This window comes from Rhineura floridana, chromosome 2 (genome assembly GCF_030035675.1).
Source record: "Rhineura floridana isolate rRhiFlo1 chromosome 2, rRhiFlo1.hap2, whole genome shotgun sequence".
In the NCBI taxonomy this organism is placed as follows: Eukaryota; Metazoa; Chordata; class Lepidosauria; order Squamata; family Rhineuridae; genus Rhineura; species Rhineura floridana.
Genome location: NC_084481.1, coordinates 43,830,192 through 43,849,730, shown reverse-complemented (window position 1 = coordinate 43,849,730; position 19,539 = coordinate 43,830,192). Strand labels below are relative to the sequence as shown.

Sequence of the window (19,539 nt, the reverse complement as noted above, 5' to 3'; positions counted from 1 at the left end):
GCCCCAGCCAGCATGGCCAAACAAGTAACTTTTCTAAGCTCTGCCCAGAAGCCCATGCTTCCGGCACATGTCTTTCATCCACCAATCAGAGGAGCAGAAGACCCCCTGCTCCCTCTGTTAACAAACGGCTCGCAAAATTCTCGAAACTTTAACAATCAGCTCTCGTGAGCCCGTACGAGCCAGCTCCAGCACACCACTGGCTGTAGTACAATGTGCGCTCTCCCCAGCCTTTCTCCTGTTATGTGGATTTACCCCACTGCCCTTAACCATGATCTCCTAGTCATGATGGCTATATGCAACCTCAGTATGTGCAACAGCGTTTGTGCTAAAGAAGCTATCTTGTATGGTAGCTGATACATTGGAAATAAATCCTAGTTTGTGATAAACATGGTTAACACCAGTGTGCATTCAACCCCAAACCATGGTTAAGGGCAGCTGGGTTATTTATTTATTTATAAAAATAATTATATACATGACTTGTGTAGAAAACATCTAAGCAATGTACCACAAATATACATCCCAGTAAACATAAGAAAAATATGAAAACAGAAACCTCATAAGGAACTGGTCAGTCACATAGAATTCATTGAACTGAAAAGGGCTGTCAACACAAGAAAGTTTTCAAAAGATGTTTAAAGAAGCGATGATGCTTAGTGGATTTCCATCAGCAGGGTGTTCTACATTGCTGGAGCGGACAGGCTAAATGCTTGATTGCACATTCCCATGGTGGATGCTTGAGAGAAGGGGCTGGAATGGGTAGTGAAATGGCATGTTCCCATCACCTGATTCTGATCTGTTAACCTTGGTTAAGGCAGCTTGAGTGGAGTCTGCAGTAGCCGTAAAAAGTGGAGTTAGAACTTTCACAGCCTCACCTGTGGGTACTAGGTCATACTATTTTAACAGACTTCCCCATTTCCCCACAGCTATTGATCAACCTTTTTAGAAGAAGTTGCAAACAAACATTTCATACAATGCAGATAGAAATTTTGACAATTTTTTTTCAAGTGCTATAATATGAGTGATCTGGATATGTCATAATAAAGCTTTGTTTCTAACTTGGTCTCAAGCAAGATAAACGGGCTTGGTGCTAGTATTGCCTGACAATAATTCCCCCAACCAAAACTGGCTGGTGATGCTTTTTCTCTCTGTGTTGTCTATGTTTTATATATTTGTGAATATATTAGCAAGAGCCCCATCAGGAGTTCAGAAAGCTTAATAATAAGCAAAGGTAGCACTGGCAATAGCTGTTTACTACTACTACTACTACTACTACTACTCACCATCCATCATCCTTGTTCCTCATTGCCCCTGATTTTAGATGTTCATAAAGACCACAGGTGATCATAAAGTTGTCCTGTTGTTCAAAACAAAATTTGACTCAATATTTCTTCTTTTAAAAAAAGATGCCTACAATCATATTTTGAAAGCAAAAAACCCGCATTGTTATAAAACAGTGCAGATCAGTATGTAAAACTAACATTTTGGCATGATGGTCATATTGTAGTTGGAAACCAAGCCAGTCTTAAATCAAGACTAGAGTCTATTGATACAGTCGCTGTTTGCAGCTGCTTACTCCTCAAGTAAGTGCTGCCTGAGGATTGCTGCCTTGTGGACCTTCCCCTGGTACTCAGAAGAAATAAGTGTATGTGTGTCCTCTTGCACACATTGACATCCCAGGCACACATTGCTGCTCCAATGGAGTTTTGGATTGGGTTATCCATTGTATCTTCCAGTGCCAATTTTAGAGAATAAGGCCCTTGCTCCTTATATATGCTCCTTAATCAATGGGTTAGGCTTATATTCTCCAGAGTGGATCAAAGAACTGGGAGTTGATCCCAGAGATAGACAGACATTGGGCTTGTGGGCTCTGCCAAGATCTACCAACCACAGACAGGCATAGACTTGTGGAACAACGTGTCCCTGAGCTTATGTTCCATCCAGAAAATTCGTTTTCGGTCCCAGAAATGGAGGTCACACACAAATCAACTCTTGTTTTCCTCCAAGCTTTGTTGATTTCAGCCACCTAATTTAGGAGGAACAAAAAAGCTTTCAAATTGTTGCTATAGTTAAAACTATTGGAAGACAGAAAATCTTTGCTGATCTACTGCAAATCATCTAGAGAGCTATCGGTAGATGCCAATCTACCTTCTGCCAACCCCTGGTCTATAGGGCCTTCACCGCTGTATAATTAATATATGTATCTGCCACAGTACGACCATATCAGGCTACAAATCAGGCAGCAAGAAACCTGAGCTGAAGAACACCAAACAATCTTCCAATGTTTCTAATCAGATACAGGCCCCATCTGCACTATACATTTAAAGCAGTATTATACCACTTTAAACAGTCATGGCCTACCACAAAGTATCCTCGGAACTGTAGTTTGTTAAGGATGCTAAAAGTCCCCTGTTCCCCTCCCAGAGCTACAGTTTCCAGAATAGTGTAATAATCAATTCCTCTTCGAAGGAAACTTTGGAAATTGTAGTTCTGTGAGGGGAATGGGGGTTTCCTAACAACTTGCAGCACCCTTAACAAACTATAGTCCCCAGAATTCTTTGGGGAAAGCCATGAGTGTATAAAGTGGTATGTGTGTGCGTTATGTGCCTTCAAGTTGATTACGACTTATGGCGACCTTATGAATCAATGACCTCCAATAGCATCTGTTGTGAACAACCCTGTCCAGATCTTGTAAGTTCAGGTCTGTGGCTTCCTTTATGGAATCAATCCATCTCTTGTTTGGCCTTCCTCTTTTTCTACTCCCTGCTGTTTTCCCCAGCATTATTGTCTTTCCTAATGAATCATGTCTTCTCATGATGTGTCCAAAGTATGATAACCTCAGTTTCATCATTTTAGCTTCTAGTGACAGTTCTGGTTTAGTTTGTACTAACACCCAATTTGTCTTTTTCACGGTCCATTGTTGTCAAACAGACAAGGAATTAGGCAGGGAGCAGAAGCAGCTCACTCGGTGGAGCAGAGCCACAATGCTAGTTTCCCAGCGGCAGGGTCACTGCTCCTTACCAGGAAATGGAGGGACAAGGCAATGGTGAGGTCAGGACTGAGCATGCACACCTGTGGGATTGGCTCCACCAGTGTGCCTCCACAGCCCCGACCTCGCTGCCATCTCACCCCTCTCCCTCCCGGTAAGCAGGAGTGACACTGCAGCAAGGAAATCCGTGTTGCAGCTTGGCTCCACTGGGTGAGCGGCTACTGGCAGGTCCTATTACACATTTGTATCAGCCTCAGAGATTCTGCGTTAGAGGGAGGGGGCCATGCCCACCATGCAAAGAGGAGCTTGGATAGGAAGCAGGTGCTGCACACCAACATCTTCTGGTTCTGCAAAATGTTACCCTGATTTCATAGTTGTGTAAAACATGAATGTCCTCCAATATAGACAGCAGTGAAACTGTACAATAAAAATAAATAAAAGGCACTTTATTTTCTACCTCATTTTTGAAAATTCACCTTTTTTTCCTTCGGCAGTTCTTTGTGAAGTACCAGCTGTCCGCTTCTCAGATGCAGTTCTGCTGTTTGTCTCTCAACAGGTTGTTGGTTGGTGCACCCCGACAAAAAGCTTTCCCATCGCAGCTAGCCAATAGAACTGGAGGGTTGTATAGCTGTGACATTACATCTCCAAACACACAATGCACGCGGATAAAATTTGATGAGAAAGGTGAGCTCAGCCATAGCTAGACTTTGTCCTGTTCTAGACAGGATTCAAATATTATTTTTTTAAAAAAGCAATGTGGAGGCGGGGGTAACAAAGATATTATTTGTTAGTTGCTTTAATGCATGTTCTGGGAATTTCTTGACCGGTATTTTTCATTTGAGAACAGTTCTGTGAAGCCCCTTAATGACACATGGGCACAGTCCCCATGTTCTCCTAAATAAGCATGGTATGCTCTTGTGCAACTCCCATTCATTTCTCTGTAGGGCCCCATCTGCACTATGCATTTAAAGCAGCATTATACCACTTTAAACAGTCATGGCTTCCCCAAAGACTTCTGGGAACTGTAGTTTGCTAAGGGTGTTGAGAGTTGTTACGAAACCACTTATCCCCCACACAGAGCGACAGTTCCCAGAGTGGTTTAACAGTCAATCACTCTTCCCAGGTAACTCCAGGAATTGTAGCTCTGTGAGAGAAGTAGGGATTTCCTAAGAACTCTCAACTCCCTTAACAAACTACAGTTCCCAGGATTCTTTTTTTAAAGTAGTATGATACTGCTTTTAATATATAATGCAAATGGGGTCTAAGTTGCACAGAAGAACTTCCTGACGATTGCATCCTTTCAAAAACCCTGTTCAGATAATTAAGGCATTAGAGGAGTCACAGCTTCATTATGTTACTTCTAAAAGTACACAATCCTCTCAAAATTATGCTGGTACTGAACATAATATTGATATTCTCAGAGTGAGTACCTTAGTGATGCTCAGTTGAAATGTTGTCCTGTACTAATACTGTAGGCAAATGGTGCCATCTAAAGATGGTTTCAGGTACTGCATGAATGTACTGTGCAATCTTATACATGTCTACTCAGAAGGAAGCCCCAGTGAATTAAATGGGACTTTCTCGCAGGTAAGCATGCATAGAATTGTAGCCATAGCTCTCCGTGGATTCATAGATAAAATAATATGTTTGCAAGAAACTACAGAAATGTTATGAAAAAAAATACTTTTTAAAAAGCATACAAAATCACTGTTCTGATTTTTCAGCTGATCTGAGTAAAGAAAGCAAGGAAGACCAATGGATGGGCGTCACTGTCCAAAGTCAAGGGCCTGGGGGGAAAGTAGTGGTAAGTTTTTCAGGGATCACCAGTTTGTAAACATTTTGTTAATAGTATTTCTCACTACATTTTTATTGTTTTTCCATTTAAAAAAAGTCATGAGGGAAAGTATAACACCCACCGTGGGCCTTGAGAAATCATTCCCTCTGCTTTCATTGTTCAGCCTGAAATTGTCATCCCACAGAAGATGGAGGAATCATCAGGCTTGAGGGAATTCAGAGATTTGTAGAAGTAGAAAAACATCTTTGGAAAGGAGGAAAAAAGCCTTGTGCAGAGGACTGGGCAAATGGGCGGATTCGATCTCTGCTTGCCTGTTGCAGGCTAGACTGACTGCTCCCCCTTGTGCTTTTGGGAAGGAGAATCATGACTGATTATGTGGCTTTTGAGAAAAGTATCTGCAATATTCAGGGTTTCTTATTGCTACAATTATATACATGCCTGCTCAGAGGAAAGCCCCACTGAGTTCAGTGGGACTTACTTCCAAGTAAGTGAGTGAGGGATTGCAGACTAAGAGCCCTCCATAGGATTTCTCTGCTAAAATATCAGTGCCCATTTTTCATTTGTCTTGCAGACTAGGCAACTCAGCCTTGTTTATTATCTGTGGCATTTTAATATCTTGCAGACCTGTGCACATCGGTATGAGAAAAGGCAGTATGTAAACACAGTTCAGGAAACCCGAGATATCATTGGAAGGTGCTATGTGCTGAGTCAGGATCTCTCCATCAGTGACGATATGGATGGCGGGGAATGGAGTTTTTGTGATGGCCGGTTGCGAGGCCACGAGAAGTTTGGCTCATGCCAGCAAGGCGTAGCTGCCACTTTTACCAGAGATTATCATTATATCGTGTTTGGGGCACCAGGTTCTTATAACTGGAAAGGTATGGCTTGGATTTTTTTAACAGCACTCCTGTTTTATATTTACAGTTCGAGTGTTCTGTTTCCTATGAAACAATCGAACCAATATCAGTAACTGTTCTATTATTTGCAAACTCTTGAGCTGTACAGTTGTTGTTTTTTGGTCCTTTTGTCCAAAACGTTAAACGCTTAGGCATATCTGCTTCTCATGCTCCTGAACTGGTGCTCTCACTAAATTGCATGAAGCTGCCTTATACCAAGTGCTGCCATTGGTTCGTCTAGCTCAGTATTGTCAACTGTGAATGGCAGCGGCTCTCCAGGATTTCAGACTCCCTGAAGTCTTTCCCAACCCTATCTGGAGATGGCAGGGATTGAAACTGGAACCTTCTGCCTACGAAGCATGTACTCTACCACTGAGTTATGGGTGCTCCCTGAGAATAAAGATTGCTTTGCTGGGTCTGTTCATATAATCCTGCCAGGTGGATGCACCTGGCCTGGGGAAACTCAGAAGCAGAGCATTGTTTGTTTCCAACACATGAAAATCCCAGGTACACTGTCCCTGATGAGGAGACTGGTAAGAAACAGTACTTGGAAGAAGGTGCAAGGCTGATGCCAGGCTTTCTGTATCCTTCCCATGTGTGGACTGTGACACCTTTGCTACACTCCAGTTCTAGTTGCCCCAGGAAGGATGCGCACGCATGCACACACACACACACAAGAAATCAGAAAGAGTCCATGAATTGCTGTACTAATGCCCAGTAAGATTAAGTTGAAATGGTTTAGACCAGAGATGGCTAACCCCTATCCAAAAATTTCACTCCCAAATCTGCAGTGGCAGATTTTTTTTTTTTATTAAGTAAACTCAGTGCCAGGATGGGTAGAGAGGTTTAAACCTCTCTGCCAGCCCAGTGCCCTAGTGGACATGCAAATCACTTCTTCCCTGGTTATCAGATTGATTATTTGATGAGCAGGTAGGGGACAATAACCCTCTCGTAAGTTGATCTGCATAGATCAGCTGCAAAGGAGGGACTGTGGGCGTGGTGTATGTGCCGTCCCCCCCCATGTGTGTGTGTGCATGTGCATATGAGAGTCACTTTTGGCCACACTCGCTGTTGGCATGCAGCCCTTGAAGGGTTGGTCAAGGGTGAATGTGACTGTTAGGCCAAGGAAAGGTTAGATTATTGCTAGGGTTTTTTTGTAGCCAGGTAAAAATGCATTGACTTCAGTGAAAAAAAATGGACTGAAAAAAACTTAATAATAATAAAAAGAATCCTGCTGAATTTGGTGGGCATTGCAAATTAAATAAAAAAGCCAATGGATTAGTCTCTGCTTACTTAGGCTGAAAAGCTGTGAAATATGCCCCCTGCTTTTCTTTTCTTTTTTTAAAAAACGTTTTGTTTTTCTTTCTGCACTCAGCTATGTCAACAGCTGTGACATTCTATTGTCCTCTGACCTTTCTCCTTTGCGAAAATTGTTGCTGGGTGCACCTGTGCCTGATACATGAACCATATGAAATCTTTGAGCCTTGGCGCAAGGAGTGCTTGAGCTTACCGTTCCACATACTGAAAATTGGATCACCCTGATTTGGTACATCAAATTAAGAGCCATGCTTTACTTTCATTGCAAGCACTTACTTCGTAACGCTTGGTTTTAAGAGTGCTCTTTCATGGCCTGGAGAAAACATGTTTGTTTAGTGAGATCATATTGTATACCTGTCAGAATAAAAGTGTTTGCTTTTTAAAGTGAACGGAAGTGTGTTGTCATAGTAGACAGCCCTTCATCTATTAGCAGCAGTGATTTAAATTATGGACATTTTCAGATGTTATGTTGTTAGTGCTTGAAAACATTTATGGACAGATATCCACATTGAAGAGCAGTAGAATGCTCTTGTTAGTATGAAATGCCATATTTTATTTGCCATGCTAGGGACAAGTCAATTTCTGTTGTGTTACTGCAGCTGTACCCAACTTGGTGTCCTCCAGAGATTGTTGGATTACAACTCCCATGATCCATGACCATTGACCATACTGGAGGAGGCGGATGGCAGTTGTAGTACACAACATCTGGAGGGCACCAGACTGGGAAAGGTGTGTTTCTTTTTAACTCCCCTTGACCCCGTGTTCCACAGCACTTGCCTTTCTGTCTAGCTGGGAGGATTTATGATATTAATTTTATAACTGGTGCATGATGTGCAGTTCATTACAGTTTGATTCGCAGGTATGCACTTATTGAACGGAGCACAGAAAATAATCTTGAAACGGTCGCATCAAGATTCCTTTTTTGTATGGTGATTTAATTGATGCACATGGGCACTGATACGAGTTGTTATCCTGTATGGAAAGAAAAAGATGCAAACTGAAAACTGGCATATTGCGTGCGTGCAGCAGCATCTAAACAAAATCTGGAAGAGCCAACAGAAGGGATGGCAGATTGCTTACACATTTGTGCCACTCTGGAAACAAGATCCAGTAATTCAGAATCCTTCAAACCAGGGAGAAATTTGGATAGGGAGAATTTCTTAAGTGTCCCTAATGTACACACACTCTTTCAAACTCTCATAGCATACCATGGAGAATTCAGATCAAGGATGGAATTTAGGTGTCCATTGACTTGTGACTCTGTACACATAGCGTAATACTCCTACTCATCTTCCCTTTCCCTACATTTATATAGTTTTTCCTTTTAACAACACCACAAAATACAATAAATTTTATTCAAAAAGGTGTTATACCTTCTACAGTTTTCCAGACAATTCTTAAGAAACCACCTTAAAAGGAGTCATCTGATTGTTTCGTGTAGCCCAGCCGTGGGGAATCTCTAGGCCCTTGAGATGTTGCTGGGCTGCAACTCCCATCAGCCCTGACCATTGGCCATTCTGGCAGGGACCAATGGGAGTTGAAGCCCAACAACAACTGGAGGGCCACAAGTTTCCCACCGCTGACCCAGTCCATTGCCACCAACCCTGACAGGGAGCACATCTCCATTCTAACTTTACTTCGTCTCAGGCAAAGAACATAAAGGACCATATCAAACTAGCAACTGTGCGTGAGGAGGGTGGTGGGTGGAGGGACAGGGCCACCCTCGCAGTGTTCTGTGGCAGTGTTCCATAGGTGTGAGCCAACCCAAAGGTCTCCTGACCTGGCCACCCTGCCATTCCATCCTACTCCCACCCCAGCTGGTGTATGAAACTGCTTTGTACCAAGACTATTGGTCTGTCTAGCCCAGTGCAACTTGCTCTGCCTGGCAGTGACTCTCTAGGTCTCAAGCTGAGGTCTTTTCCCATCACTGGCTGCTGGAGCTAGGGATAGAGCTTGGGACCTTCTGTAGGCAAACCTTTGCTCTACCACTGAGCTGAACTGTGGTCTCTCCCTGAGGTTCCAATTGATGCTGTGTGAAATCCCATAAGTGTAGTGGCTTGGGCCTCACAAAATGTTTTACTGCTGAATTTCTGGCCCATTCGGTTTTACTAGTCTGTTCGTAAACAGGACTTCAGGGTAGCTGTCTTGTGCTTCTGACAGAGTCAGAACATTCAACCATCACTTTGTGTATTACAGGAAAATGTTTTCTGAGCTGTCCAGAGAAGAGATTGTATACAGAATGAATAACACAGGGCTGAGTGTAATTTTAAAAGACTGTCTGTGCACTTTGTTGGACTCTGGCGCAGAATGTGTCTTCTTAAGTATCTTTGGTTTTCATATAAAAGAAGTTTATAACCTTGTGGAATAATGGTTACAAGGCTTCTGGAAGAAAATGCTTGTGCAGAGGAAGGGAGCAATCCTATGCTCCTTGGGAGGGAACAGACGGTATCATGGACCTCGCTGTCCGCTGTCAGGGGCTTCTCTGGGGCAGCGGAGGAAGGCTTCTCTGCCATTGCTGTGCTGTTGCCAGTGCTCCATCAGCAGTGAAGCTGAAAGTAGGCCAATTTGGGGGGGAGAAGGAACTGAAGGAGGATCCGCAACACCTTAAACTCCCTTGTTCTCCTGACAAAGCCCAAAAATGGCCTAGAGTTACAGCAGGCTTAGAGTTGCCATTCTAAATTCCATCCCAGTGGAATCAAGAGGGTCGGGGTGGAGGGTGGGGGAGATTAAAGAAAGGGGAAAATAAAGTTCCCCTCCCCCCTTTTCCTTGGCCAGAGGAAGGAAGCGGCGGTACTTCTGCCTCACAGTCTCCCCCAGCACTGGGTTAGGATTGCTCAGTTCCTGTGAAACCTGCTCCTCAGTAAAGCCTGAGAACAAACATCTCTCCCGTCCAGGAATGAGTTTTTCATCCGTGGCTCCCATTCATTCCTCTACTGACACATGTACCTGCTTCGGCTCCACCAGGCAGGGTTGCCCCCACCAGGCTTCACACAGGCTTTGGGGGGGTCTTTCTTTGCTTTTGGTTTGTAACGTTTTTTATGCAGGCTCCTAGCATCTATCGGAACATTTATTTGGCACCTCTTTTCTTTCTCCCAGAGATAATGGCTTGGATTGTATAGCAAGTTAAAATAATTCATGGAAGGAAGTTTCTCACTCCCCCCTGTCTCTTGCTGCCACCTAGACCCCCTGAAGAAGCCCTCTCCCAGAGGGTTGAGAGGCCCTTGTGAACAATGTGTTTGGGTGCAGAGAGCTGCTAGGAGATGGAGAATTGCCCTCAAATCGGGCAATTCTCCTCTCCCAGCAGTCATCCATGCCTCTTTGCACATTGTTCAGTAGGGCACCCTGACCTTCAGGAGAGGCTTTTTTGGTGGTGGTGGACACAGGTGACTGTGTGGAGGAAGAAGAGTCAGGTGTTCTATGAACTTCCTAAATTTATCTGAGGATCTAAACCAATGCTTCTCCCCTTCTCTTTAAGTCTGAGTAAGGGGGAAAATGGCTTTGTGATTGACAGAACAATGAGCCAGTCATCATTCTGCATAGCCAGCTTTTGCTTGAAACAGGAGGAACAAATTGTTCCTGAGCCCTTTGAATCTTTCCCCAAAAAGGGTGACTGAGGATTTATCTGTCAAGGTTTGTGTGCCTTCCTCAGGCCCAAGAACGTATAGGATTGCAACCTGCATATGCACTTTGAACATCTTCAGCCAGGCCTTCAAGTTCTCAAGGCTACTGTGCCATCATCACCTCTGTGTTCCCTCTTCATCTCTAGCCTCTACCTTCCGACCTTACTGCTGCCCTACTGCTTCCTTCATTCCTTTGCCATCCCTGATCCTGACAAATTAATCCAGATTCCACAAATCCCAAATACCCGTCGTTAGAACAAATGATGGAAGTGTAAGCTGCATGCTTTAGTCCAGTGGTTCCCAACCTGGGGGCTCGGACCCCCAGGGGGGCCGTGAAGTAATCCAGAGGGGGCCGTGACCAGTAAAGAAATGATTTATTATTATTTTTTAAAGTCTTCACTCCTTCTACACTGTCTGCTTTCCGCTGCTGCTGCAGATGACATCTCCCCCTTGCTCCAAACGAGAGGGGAGGCCTTTTGCTGAAGCGCCAGAGTGTCTTTCAGGCGCACTAAGGGCAGGCATCTGCCTATAAAATACATGGCAGATGCCAAAGGAGGCTGAGGGTGGAGCTACCAGGAAGAAGAGGGGATTACTTGCACTGCTGCTACTGACAACACCCTTACTTAGAATGAGAGGAGAGGGGGTTTTGTGAAGCAAAAAGAAGCAAGGCTGCTTTCCCCTTTCCTTCCTGGCAGCCAGCCTGCCTCCCTGGGGGGAGGGGGTCACGAACAAATTTCAGCTTATAAAGGGGGCCCCGTACTCATAAAGGTTGGGAACCACTGCTTTAGTCTGTACACGCAGTATGTGGATTGTTTTGTTCATAGAGCAGGGCAGGGGAACCTTTGGCCCTCCCATCATCCCTGACCATTGGCCATGCTGACTGGGAACATAGGAAACTGCCTTATAAGAGTTGGACAGTATGCCCATCTAGCTCTATGCTGACTGGCAGTGACTCTCCCGGGCTTCAAACCGGGAGTTTTTCCCAGCCCTACTTGGAGATGCTGGGGATTGAACTTCTGAATGAAAAGCAGATGCACTATCACTGAGCTATGGCCCTTCCCTCGGAGTTGTAGCCTAACAACATCTTGAGGGACACAGGTTCCCCAGCCCTGTCATACAGTATATATTGCCCTGATCAGAAACTTTTCTTGGTACCATTTATCTGTTGCACCCTGAAACTCCAACCCAAATCTAGAATTGGGCTCATTACACAGTGTTGCACCATGATTACCCCTCCCTTCTTCCCAAAATTGTGACCATTGTTGTTGTTGTTTTTAAAGTTTGCTCTTTGATTTTATTTCTCCTTCACACATGCCCTTTCTTTGTCATTCATTCCACTTTTGTTTTTTGCCATTTCATTTTTTCCCCCCCAGGAGTGGTGCGTGCAGAGCAAAAGAATCAGACATTTTATGAAATGGGTATCTTTGATGATGGGCCTTATGAAGTTGGCGGCGAGAGCCACCGTGATGAGAGCCTAGTTCCTGTTCCAGCTAACAGTTATTTAGGTAGGATTTAAGCTCTTCAGAGATCTCGAGAAAATCACTACACAAATGGGGAGCGATAGCATGAAATGCTGTTGGAAAATAATTCAGTTATGGGCCCACCTTGCATTTAAACTAAGAGCTGATCATTCATGCCCTCCTCCTACATTTCCATGCACTGCTTTGAAATGTAAAATGGTACTCTTGGTTGAGGTACCTCTAAGAGCTGCTAATGTAATGAGACATTTAAGAGTACCAATGAGGACTTGCAGATTCTTACACTGTGATTATAATCTCTCTCTCTCTCTCACACACAGTAAGTATTGTACATGGATCAACAGCCCCACATCATGTGACCTCAAAATGTGTAGCATTGGGAAGTCTTATGAAATTCTTTGTTGTTGAATAGGACCGTGAAGGCTGAGAAATGGCTTTCATGGTATATCTGAAGCGCAAAGGCATCAAAATAGCATTCCGGAATTTGTCAGCTAACTCCCGAGGCCTCTTTGCAACGCTTTCATGGCTACCCCCAAAAAACGTGTGCGTCAGATGGCAATTGCTGAGACTGCTTTTAAGTTGCCCCATTTTCTGAGTGTGGACTGACACAGATGGCAGTTGTTTTGAAATGAATGGTAAAAATGGTTCTTTCTTGATACAAACCATGAAGAGGGCAAACATTATCCTGTGACTTGGGGAGGTGGGGGAATCTCCTCCAACAGGGGTTAGGGACCTTGAAGAACTGAATAGTGACAAGTCTGTAAGCACATTTTGGCTTGAGGTTTCACACAGAACATTTGAAACCAAGGGCAATCCTTTGCCATTTAAAGACTGGTCAAGACGAGGGAAGGAAAAGGTTTGCTCCCGTGTCAACACAGCATTATTTCTTGAGTTCTGAGAAGGGGTCTTTCTAAATTTACTTTATGATTGGGGACCACTTCAATTCCCACACCATCTGTCTCCTCAGTGGGGACAGTGAGGAGGCTTTCATGAGGAGTGGCATGAATCCCACCTGCCACGTGTGAAAATCTGCAGATGTTAATGGATAGTAAAGGCTAGGAGAGCTTAATACCTTTCCTTCATCCCCATCACTCCTACTGTCTTGCTGGCAAGACACTGATGAAAGGTACAGGAATTGAGGAACATTATCATCTAAGTGCTCACACTGAGTCTTGAAGAGAAATCAGCTTCACCTTCACCATGCTACTCCCCCCCCGTCACATTGGATTAAGGTCACAGTTCCCAACACTGGTGACCTTCCTGCAGGCTTCTTGAGACCTGCATCCCCAGAATGGGGTCCTGCTCCACATTTTGACAATGCATAATTGCAGTTACTATTTTGCTACTTATTGACCCCCCCAAAACCTGATGGTAAGATTAATGTAAACTTGGAAATGCATGAGGGGGAAATGTCTAAAAATTAGATTGCTGGGATTGTACAGGTAACTGATTAGGATTTGGTTGCAAGGGACACACAAATGTCATATAAGAATGTATTCTTAGGATGAATTGATGAAATCAAGGAACCACATAAGTTGGTTTCCTTGAGCTGAGATGAGTTTTTATATTCAAATCCTCCAAGGAAATATGTCTCCAAGCACATTTTGGAATAGTCACTTCCACCCCTTCCCAAGGTTCTCATGTAGGTATTTTGTTAAGCTTCTCATGGGGCTAGCGATTGGCATAGTTATGCATCAACTGAAGTTTGTACTACCATTGGGGAAAGTTTAGACCCACACTTCAGTTTCTGTCCTTCTCTGTCTCTCTTACTTTTTCTTTCTCTCTCTCTCTCTTTGTACAATCCTACATGTTGAGAATTGCCCGAAGAGTGGTGTTGGATGTTCATTTGAAGTGGCAACAGAAGAAGTGCAAGTTACTCACACATGTACCAAATTTGCATCTTAATGCAGGGTATGTAGATCCCACCCATCCCTGAAAAAAGATTGCAGAGCAGCTATGAAGAAGCAGAAGTAACTCACATTCTGTTGCTGCTTTGGGAGAATGTAACACCCATATACTCAACACACATATTTTGTCCATCTAGCTCAGTATTGTCTACTGTGACTGACAGTGGCTGTCCAGGCTCTTGGGAAGAGGTCTTCCACCTCACCGACTAGCTCAGCCTTTTAACTGGAGATGCTCTGGATTGAATCGGGGATTCTCATGCAAAGCACCTGCTCTCTTTGGTCCCATCCCATAAAGGCGCTTCCTCCTTTGCCACTTCAGCTGAACGTCTGAGTCAGCTTTCCACAACCTGCTGCCTTCCAGATATTTTGGACTGCAACTCTTGTTACCCCTGACCATTGGCTGGGGCTGATGGGAATTGTAGTCCAAAACATCTGGAGGGCAAAAGGTTGGGGAAGGCTGGTCTAAAGCTACTCTTGTTTGTCCGTAGTTTGTTACTATGGGCCAGGGCTGTGGAAATTAGGAAGAAGGCACCGCAAAGCAGTTTCCAATTTTGCTGGGAACAAGATTGAAAAAATATGGCAGTGGCACTTTGTGAGCGTTGCTAATAATTAAGGTGTCATTCTAAATCTCCTATTTTTACATTCCTGAATGTGTTGCTGCTAGACTTTTCATGCTCCTCATTTTGCTTGATTAGTAGCATGTAGTGTGGCAATGCATTTAACCGGTCTATTTTTATATTGGTAAACTTCTGCTATGCTTCCAAGTTGCCCCTTAAGTCTCTGTATTGTTCTGCTCTCTGCTTAACTTGTCCTTCTCTCTTTTCTGCATCTTCTTTTCCACCCACATTTGCAGGTCTCCTTTTTCTGACAAGTGTGTCTTACGCTAACCCTGATCAGTTTGTGTACAAAACGCTGCCTCCCAATGTCAGGGTAGGCAAGCCCATCGATTTGATGATGAATAGCTATCTAGGTTTGTGACCTCTCAAGTGATAGTCCATGTTTCCTTCCTGTATTTCATTCCAGATTTTGACACCATTAGTTGATATTTTATTTTATGTTAACACATGCCATGAAGGAAGTTCAAATGCCAGTGTGGTATAGTGGTTAGAGTGTTGGATTGGGACCTAGGAGACCAGGGTTCAAATCCCCACTCAGCCATGAATCTCACTGGGTGACCTTGGGCCAGTCACAGGCTCTCAGCCTAACCTACCTCACAGGGTTGTTGTGAGGATAAAATAGGGACGAGAGAACCATGTTTGTATGCCACCTTGAGCTCCTTGGAGGAAAGGTGGGATGAAGATGTAATAATACAAACCTTTTTAAAAATGAGATGAGAAAACTTCTGAAAGATGGTGGTTTGGTGAAGAAGCATTGGAACTTGAGTCTTCCAGGTTCTTGCTTGGCTAGGAGTCTGCCAGTGCAGGGAAGGAGAATCTGTGGCTCTCCAGATTGGACTAGCAGCATCCATAATTTCTGACCATGTTATCTGTGGCTAAGAGCTAGAGGGCCACAGGTTTCCTCATCCCTGCTATAGGTGAGACCAGAAGGTCCAGTGCTCTTGTATCCTGTAGAGCAGCCTTTCTCAACCTTTGGGTCCCCAGATGTTGTTGGACTACAACTCCCATCAGCCCCAGCCAGCATGGCCAATGGTCAGGAATGATGGGAACTGTAGTCCAGCAACATCTGGGGACCCAAAGATTGGGCAGGCTGCTGTCACCCTTTCCTTTGCTGCTCCACCATAAGTCTAGACTCTAGACAATACCACCATCTTACCTGAATCTCTCTCCTCCCAATGGATTTATCTCATCAACAATTGGAATGGCAGTGGTGAAACAGTAAAAGGGCAAAAGGGCATAATAGGTTGTATTCAACTAAGTCCTACTCAGTGTAGACCCATTGAAATTTATGAACGTAAGTTAGTTAGGACAGGATAGGATTAAACAAAGGAAAGGCAACACAGATACATAGCTGTTAGGACTGACTGCGTTAGAAGCTTCCCAAATGTTGAGGCACTGTAAAATGGCAGAGGATAATCACATATGTGTAACCAGTAGCGGACAGTGAGGAGGACCAGGGTGGAGCAGCATTGCTCAACTGGCTTTCCAGAGTGGAGGTCATTGCCAGTAATTGGGGCTGGGGGGCGAGGCAGCAGGGAGGTTGGTGCTGTGCGGGCACAGCAGTGGAGGCAATCTGGCATGCCCACCTGCACTGTGCTGACCTCCCCACTACCTCTTGCCTCTCGGGTACCAGCAGCAACCTCCATGCTGGGAAGCCAGGTAAGCAATGCCGCCCCACTGACTGCTACTGGGTGTAACATGTAGTCCTGCCCAGCAAGCCATGTATTGCTGATGAAGGGTTTTATTGTTTTTAAAGGACATTGTGGGCTGTTATTTTATTTTGTGCGTTCTTTATGGACCTTTCCAGAGTAATGCTGAAATTTCATCACTGCTTCTTTCATAAGGATTCAGTTCAATATTTGCTGTGCCTGTGCAAATTCTATAGAAACGAATGAACAAGTACAGTATCAGTATGTGGGGGAATCATGCCATAACTAGTGGAATATCACTTGACATGCCTGGCAAAACTTCTTTTTTATGAAATGTGAAGAGCATGATTCATGTTTCGTGAGGTGTTAACATTCATTTAACATCATGGGTATACTCTGCTAAAGTGGTGCAAATCAAGAAGTGCATAGATTTTATACAACTTTTGAAGCAGGTATAATATGTAACTGATTAATCAATTAATCTGACTGTTTGTGTGAAATTGTCTTTGGGTCTTCAGTGTCTGCTGGAAGAGCAGAGATTTGCCCTTCAGTGTGTGTAGGCCATATAGGTAGGTTTTTATTTACCATGTGCCTACTATATAAAATTGTCTAATGTGGTTTAACGTATAGGAGTACTTCCAACCACCACTTTAACACAGTAATAATTACAAAGGCTTTATCGATCTTTATAGGTATAGGGATAACACCTTCAACTGTATGTACATGTTGTGTTGTAGGTTTCTCTTTGGACTCTGGAAAAGGTATCGTTTCTCAGGACAAGATCACTTTTGTCTCTGGAGCCCCGAGAGCAAACCATAGCGGAGCTGTTGTCCTTTTAAAAAAAGACAATGACATTCAGCGGGCATTGTCCCTTGAGCATGTGTTTGAAGGCGAGGGGCTGGCCTCTTCATTTGGCTACGATGTGGCAGTCGCGGACCTCAACAGTGATGGGTAGGCCTCTCCTTGGGATCCTCCTTTTTCTAATACCTCTATGGTGTAGTGTGGTTGCATCTCTTTTGCAAAGTGGGAGAAATGAGGTAGTTCCTCATTGGTTTTGAGATCTCAGAAAACATCAAAACAAAAGCATAGCACACTATTGTTTTTAAGAAAAGCAGGCTGCCCATTTTCATAATACTTAACTGAAGGAAGATATTTTCATGCTTCCCTCTTCCCTGGTGCTCCATTTTAAGCGATTTGAGCAAGTAAGCTTAAGAATAAATTAAACTGTGCAAAATTCAGCAAAACTGATATTTTTCTAAAACTTCTAAAGAACCTACTCGAATACTTTTCAAAAAATTTTTTTTGAAGAACATAGACCAGGGATGGGCAACCTGTGGCCCTGCAGATGTTGATGGATTTCAGGTCCCATCACCCGGCCAGCAGGACCCGTGATCAGGGATGATAGTTGTAGTCTAGCAACATTCAGAGAGCCACAGATTCCTCATCCATGGCCTAAACCGGCCACAATCTCTTCTTATTTTACCTCATTGAGAGCCGCTTTGGTCCAGTGGATAAAACGATTTCCACCTTGGTCATGAACTTTGATTGATTCATATTTATGAGCGGTGCAACCTTGTGCATATTTACTGAGAAGTAAATCCCACTGTGTTCAGTGGGGCTTACTCCCAGGTAAGTGCTTATAGGAATACAGCCTAAGTTTCTTACATGGAAAACTGAAATAGCAGCGAACAACTTTGCTGGATTGTTGTAAGTACTGTAGAAATGATTAGATAAAAGATCTGACCATTTATCACAGAAGCTCTTAAAACTGCATTAAAAAGATCCTTCACACCACCTGTTTTATGCAGAACCTTATGTTGAATTATGCATTCTGTTGAACATGATGTCATTCAGGAGTCAGTTTTTCACCTGCTTCTAACAATGGCCTAACAATAATGTACTACTTGTTTTCTCAGTTGGCAAGATATTGTTGTTGGAGCACCACAGTATTTTGACAGGGATGGAGAAATTGGTGGTGCTGTATACATTTACGTTAATCAACAAGGCAAATGGGAAGGGGTCAAGCCAATTCGGCTCACTGGACCTGCAGAATCCATGTTTGGAATTGCCGTTGAAAATATTGGCGATATTAACCAAGATGGCTTTCCAGGTAAGTAGAAAAGAGAGATCAGCCTGCACTGTCCTCATTAGCACTGAAATGGAAATGCGATGGGTTTATGTGGATTTTTCCACATTCACAACTGCTGAATTCATCCACATGCTAATTTCCTTAGATCAGAGGTGGGGAACCTTTGGCCCTCTAGGTACAGTTGTTTATTCTGGATGGGATTGATTGGAGATGTAGTTTGACAACATCTGGAGGGCCAAAGTTTCTCCACTCCTGACTTCGACAAAGCGTCCTGAAAGGGGTTGTGTGTGGGGTGTCATGTCTTTAGTTCCAATCCTGAAGTCACATGACTTCTCCTGGCCCCTCTCCACTGTCCCCACAGGTCCAGCTAATGCAGAAAGTCTACATATGTTTGGTAGGCATTCCCGATCTTCCTCTTACATGTGGAAGACATTAGGGAGGTGTAGCATGATGCGACAGTGGACGTGTGTGAATGCACATGGCTCTGCTCTCCCTCTATGTTGTTAAACACTTTGGGACAGAATACTTGAGCAGGAGTCTTGAACCCAACATAACTGTGTGTTTATGTATTATTTGTGTCTTGATTATTGTAAATATTTGTGCGCTACTTTAATATCTAGATCTCCGTGAGGTTTAAAACTTGGGTTTATTCTTACAAAAAATTTCACCTGGCAAAGCCAGCATTTGCTTCCATTTTTGCGAACTGTCCAGTGGCAGCGCATGTGGTAAGGCAGCTCCACAGCTCCTCCCCTACACTCTTTCTCTCTCCCCCCCCCCCCCTGCTTTTCAGGCTTGGACAAACTCCATTCCCTGTGACTTATTTGAACACTTTATGCAGCTTCGAAAGATCCTCCGTGGCGCAGAGTGGTAAGCGGCGGTAACGCAGCCGAAGCTCTGCTCACGGCCGGAGTTTGATTCCAACGGAAGGAGGAAGTCGAATCTCCAGTAAAAGGGGTCGAGGTCCACTCAGCCTTCCATCCATTCGTGGTCGTTAAAATGAGTACCTGGCATACGCTGGGGGGTAAAGAAAGGCCGGGGATGGAACTGGCAATCCCACCCCATATATACGGTCTGCCTAGTAAACGTCGCAAGACGTCACCCTAAGCGTCGGAAACGACTCGCACTACAAGTGTGGGGACACCTTTACCTTTACCTTTTATGCAGCTTTTAGAAATTGTGAGATTG

At 44.0% G+C, this 19,539-nt stretch overlaps 1 protein-coding gene across 3 annotated transcripts in view; it reads left to right on the top strand.

Annotated features, from left to right (window-relative positions):
* ITGA6 (integrin subunit alpha 6) overlaps positions 1-19,539 on the top strand; it is an 81,148-nt gene that overhangs the window by 33,034 nt on the left and 28,575 nt on the right. For all 3 annotated transcript variants that reach the window (XM_061608488.1, XM_061608490.1, XM_061608489.1), the window contains exons 2-7: positions 3,543-3,670; positions 4,711-4,790; positions 5,404-5,659; positions 11,988-12,119; positions 17,003-17,216; positions 18,182-18,375. In XM_061608488.1, coding sequence (XP_061464472.1) covers positions 3,543-3,670; positions 4,711-4,790; positions 5,404-5,659; positions 11,988-12,119; positions 17,003-17,216; positions 18,182-18,375 — 1,004 coding nt within the window. The remainder of the gene's footprint in view (positions 1-3,542; positions 3,671-4,710; positions 4,791-5,403; positions 5,660-11,987; positions 12,120-17,002; positions 17,217-18,181; positions 18,376-19,539) is intronic.